Source organism: Hakea prostrata, chromosome 8 (genome assembly GCF_041222555.1).
Source record: "Hakea prostrata isolate BN-2017 chromosome 8, UWA_Hpros_2, whole genome shotgun sequence".
NCBI lineage: Eukaryota > Viridiplantae > Streptophyta > Magnoliopsida > Proteales > Proteaceae > Hakea > Hakea prostrata.
In genome coordinates, this window is record NC_142607.1 from 38,110,273 (window position 1) to 38,115,426 (window position 5,154).

The 5,154-nt window shown below is 38.7% G+C and overlaps 1 protein-coding gene across 1 annotated transcript; it reads right to left on the reverse strand.

Moving 5' to 3' along the window:
* Positions 1-360: 360 nt before the first annotated feature.
* Positions 361-990, reverse strand: LOC149007772 (uncharacterized). Its single transcript, XM_089167149.1, has one exon. It carries the CDS (start codon positions 988-990, stop codon positions 361-363), a length of 630 nt encoding a protein of 209 aa, XP_089023275.1.
* Positions 991-5,154: the final 4,164 nt, after the last annotated feature.

A 5,154-nucleotide genomic window follows, 5' to 3' on the forward strand; every position in this document is an offset into this window, starting at 1 on the left:
CAAAGTTTTTATTTGGTCCACTTCATTGTTGGAGAAGAGGAAAAGAAAGAGAGGAAGGTTCCATTGTAAAGATTGCCAGTCAATTAATTCACTGACTTTTGTTGGGCCATTGGCAAATGGAGTGGAAATGATTTTATGGAAAGGGGAGCTAGGTAACCATGCATCCTTATAAATGAGTGTATCAGAGCTATTGCCTACTTGCTTGAGAATACCACGGATTAAAATCTCTTTACTTGCTATAACGCTTCTCCATCCCCATGAGCAGTTCCTAGGACATTCAACTTCAAGGATGGATTTATGATGAAGGTATTTTGTAGAAATTACTTGTGCCCATAAACAGTCATGATTTGTTAGTAAACGCTAGCTCTGTTTTGCTAATAAAGTTTTTTTAAAACATTGAACATCACGGAATCCCAAACCCCCTTCAAGCTTCCTCATGCATAGGGTTTCCCATCTAACCCAATGAATACCCTGGCCTTTGTTATTTTTCCACCAAAAGGTGTGGATTACCATTGAGCATTGCTCTATCTCATCTGGAGATTTCATTGCCTGGAGAACATTGAAAGTGACTTGCTCTCCATTTACCCTCATAGTTAATTCTCCTTTATGCACATCAATCAAAGTCTTTCCAGTGGCCAAGAAGGGTCTTCCAAGAATGATGGGCACATCTCTATCAGCTTCAAAATCAAGAACAATGAAATCAGCAGGGAAGATGAACTTATCAACTCTTACCAAGACATCTTCAATTTTTCCTTCAGGATGAGCTAAGGATCTATCAGCCAGCTGAAGTGTTACTGTAGTTGGCCTTGCTTCTCCCACACCAAGTTTCTTGAAGATTGACATTGGCATAAGGTTAATGTTAGCTCCAAGGTCACAAAGGGCTCTCCCAATATAATTTTCTCCAATAGCACAAGGAATGGTGAAACTCCCAGGATCCTTTAATTTTTGAGGAAGATTGTTCAGCAAGAAGGCACTACTCTCTTGTGTCATGGCTACTATTTCAAACTCTCCAAATCTCTTTTTTTTAGAAAGGATGTCTTTCATGAATTTCACATAATTTGGCATTTGTTCAAGTGCTTCTACCAATGGTATATTGATGTGGAGCTCCTTCAAAACATCCAAGAATTTCTTGAACTGATGGTTTTGTTGCTGCCTTTGAAATCTTTGAGGAAAGGGGGGGGGGTGGTTTATAAGGCACTTTTTCTGGAGAACCCCGTTGCAATGGAGCTGTAGCTGGTGGTTCAACACTTTGGTTTTCAAAATCAGATTGGTCCTTTTGAACAACCACTGGATCTTCCTTTTCCCTTTCTTCTTGGACAGGAATAGGCTCCTTCGGTTGACTGGAGTTAAAATGAGGTGGCTCTAGATGTTTCCCATTCCGTAATGAAATAACCTTGCAATGCTCTTTGCCTTCACGCCTAGGATTTTCAATATCACTTGGCAATGATCCTTGAGGTCTGTTGCTTAAAGCATTAGCTAGCTGCCCAACTTGATTCTCCAAATTTCTCAATGAAGCTGCTTGGCTCTGAATAATTGCATCATTCTTTGCCATGTATTCTTTCAATAGGAGCTCAATTGATGAAGAAGGTTCCATAGGCTGAATCTTCACTTGCTGTTGAGCACTTGGAAGCTGATAAGGTCTAGTTGGGATAGATGATGGGTCTACATTCTGTCCTTGACCATTCCAAGAGAAGTTAGGGTGCTGCCTCCAACCAGGATTATAAGTGTTGGAATATGGGTTATTAGCTTTGCTGAAATTACCAACATAGTAGGCTGATTCTGGGTTAGATGGACAACTATCAAAGACATGCTGGGTTTTATAGAAGGTTCATAAAAGATTTTTCACAAATATCTAAACCATTGTGTAGCCTGCTTGAAAAAGAAAGTCAGTTCAGGTTTAATGAAGCATGTATGACAACATTTTTAGAGTCGAAGAAGAAGCTAATCTCTACACCCATCATTGTGGCACCGGATTGGTCTATTCCCTTTGAGGTCATGTGTGATGCTAGTGATTGGGCTGTAGGAGCAGTTTTGGGATAGCGTAAGAATAAGGTATTCCATTCAATCTATTATGCTAGTCGGCCCTATCAGGAGCACAACTGAATTACACTGTCACCGAAAAAGAACTCTTGGCAGTTGTGTTTGTATTTGACAAATTTAGAGCTTATCTAGTGGGGGCAAAGGTCATTGTGTTCACAGATCATTCAGCCATCAAATATTTGATACACAAGAAGGATGCTAAACCAAGGCTGATTAGATGGATCTTATTGCTTCAAGAGTTCAATTTGGAGATAAAAGATAAGAAGGGGACTGAGAATCAAGTGGCTGACCATTTGTCTAGGTTAAAAAATCCAAACCAAGCAGCTGAATTTGAAATTAAAGAAGTCTTCCCTGATGAACAACTCTTTGCTGTTTCCCTCTCACAAACTCCTTGGTATGCTGATTTTGCTAATTATTTAGCAAGCGGACTTCTACCCCCTATGATGCCCACTCAACAAAGGAAGAAATTTTTACATGAGGTTAAAATGTATTTTTGGGATGAACCATTCTTATTCAAGCTATGTGCAGATCAAATATTGAAGTGTTGTATCCCTGAGGTAGAAGTAGAGGATGTGTTGAGGCAATGCCATGACTCCCCATATGGTGGACATTATCAAGGAGATAGGACAGCAGCAAAGATCTTGCAATCGGGGTTTTATTGGCCAAGTATGTTCAAAGATGCCTATCAATTCATTCAAAAATGTGATAGATGTCAAAGAGTGGGAAACGTCTCAAAAAGGAATGAAATGCCCTTAACCAATATCTTGGAAGTAGAATTGTTTGATGTTTGGGAAATTGATTTCATGGGGCCTTTTATTCCTTCATATGGCAACCTTTACATTTTAGTAGCAGTGGACTATGTATCCAAGTGGGTGGAGGCTGTTGCTTGTTCAACTAATGATGCCAAGGTGGTTATTGACTTCATGAGAAAGAATATCTTCACTAGATTTGATACTCCAAGAGCCATAATCAGTGATGAAGGTTCACATTTTTGCAACAAATATCTTGGAGCTCTATTGTCTAAATTTGGAGTTCGTCACAAGGTTGCCTCAAGCTATCATCCCCAAACAAATGGACAAGCTGAAGTTTCAAATAAACAAATCAAGTTGATTTTTGGAGAAAACAGTATGCCCAACAAGGAAGGATTGGTCCATAAGGTTAGATGACTCCCTTTAGGCCTACCGAACTGCCTACAAAACACCTTTTGGAATGTCACAATATCAACTTGTGTTTGGAAAGGCTTGCCATTTACCATTGGAACTAGAGCATAAGGTATACTGGGCAATTAAGAAATTCAATTTTGACTCTACTTTGGCTGGTGAGAAGAGAATGCTACAACTCCATCAACTTGATGAATTCAGGCTCCAAGCATATGAGAATGCCAAACTCTACAAGGAGAAAGTGAAGAAATGGCATGACAAGAAAATCTTGCAGAGGGTATTTGAACCAGGTCAGCAAGTTCTGCTGTTCAACTCCAGACTCAAACTATTTCCAGGAAAGCTGAAATCAAGATGGTCAGGTCCTTTTACAATAATGACAGAATTTCCACATGGAACAGTGGAGTTGCAAGAGGGCATCTCTAACAGGAAATTTCTAGTCAATGGGCAGAGAATCAAGCATTATTGGGGAGCACCATTGGAGCGGGACAAATCTTCAATCAACCTTCAAGATGCTTAAAAAGAAGGGAGGTCACTTAGATTTCATTATTTTTAGTTTAATTGTGTGCTATTAGTTCATTAGGTGTTGAAAAAAAAAAATGAATGACAGATAATTTGCTAACATGTATCTTTGGTGTGCAGGGAGTGTGGGGAACAAAAAGAGAATGATTGGGTGTTTTGCCAAACTTATCATTAAATCAAACTGCTGAACAGAACATGTTTCAATATCCAGCAAATTTCACTATTTTTGTTGTAGCGATGTGGCCACAATGCTACTACAAAGTTTTGATCCTCAGCTATGGGTCTTACATTTTCTGTTGACACATTACATTCTCTGTTGAAAATTACATTCTGTGTCGTTGCTATAGCAAAGCTGCAGCAACGCCACAACAACGATTAAACCACTCACCCGACCCGGTTTCATCTCAAACCCAACCAACCCATCAAAAATACACTTCAAACTTCTATTAGACCATGTTGAACCCATACTGATTCGAACCAATTTCATTTTTTTTTAAACCCTTCTAAACCAATACCAACCCAAACCCATAAAACCTCTCATTTAAAACCGAAATCCAACAAAACACTCAGCTCACTTCGTCGACTCTCACAGCTCCATCGTCTCCTCCACTGCAACTCATCATCCTCTTCTCTTCCATTTTATGTTTTTCAAAGACGTTCACACCTCCATTTATCTACATTCACCCACCAAAGCAACCTTCTTCTTCACCGATAGCCCATCTTTCAAAAAAACCCTAACTTTTTCCCCCATTCCATCATCGAATCACTTCTCAGAGGACTACCGGTGCTGTACTAGGTTTCGGGCATGTTTTTGTGGTATCTCGACCTTCCATCTTCCCTACACCACATCAGCTAAGTGTTCTCCCCATTTCTTTTCTTTCCTTCTATATTTTTGAACTTTCGATTTTGCTGTGTTTTTGTTGAATGTTCAATTTGTGGTTTGTGGGTTATTTGTTTGTTCTTATGCTGTCTTAGTGTATGTTTTCGTTAGGGTATATGCAACTTTTCTTATTTGTTTTAGGTGTTATTTTGGAGCTACAATCACTTGCACACACCAATACAACATTTCTGGGTCATTGTTACCCTATGCTCATATCCTCTGTTTTTGTTCTTGCCATTTGCACCTAAAACAACATAGAATTTGTTTGTTAGTGTTTGTTTTTGTTTGCTTAGTTATAGTTCATTGTTTGTTAATTGTTTGTTCTTGTTTTCTACTTTTATGGTGTCTCTGTTTTTGTTAGATAAGGTCTGTTTTAGTGTTTGTTTGATTAGTTGTTTTTATTATTTTTTTATTTTCTACAATTTGTTTGATTAGTTGTTTTAGTGTTTTTGTTAGATAAGGTCTGTTTTAGTGTTTGTTTGAATTCAATATTGGTTGTTAGGGGCCAACCTTGTGCATTCCATTTGAAATGGCCCCTAAGAAGAAGAGCAGAAC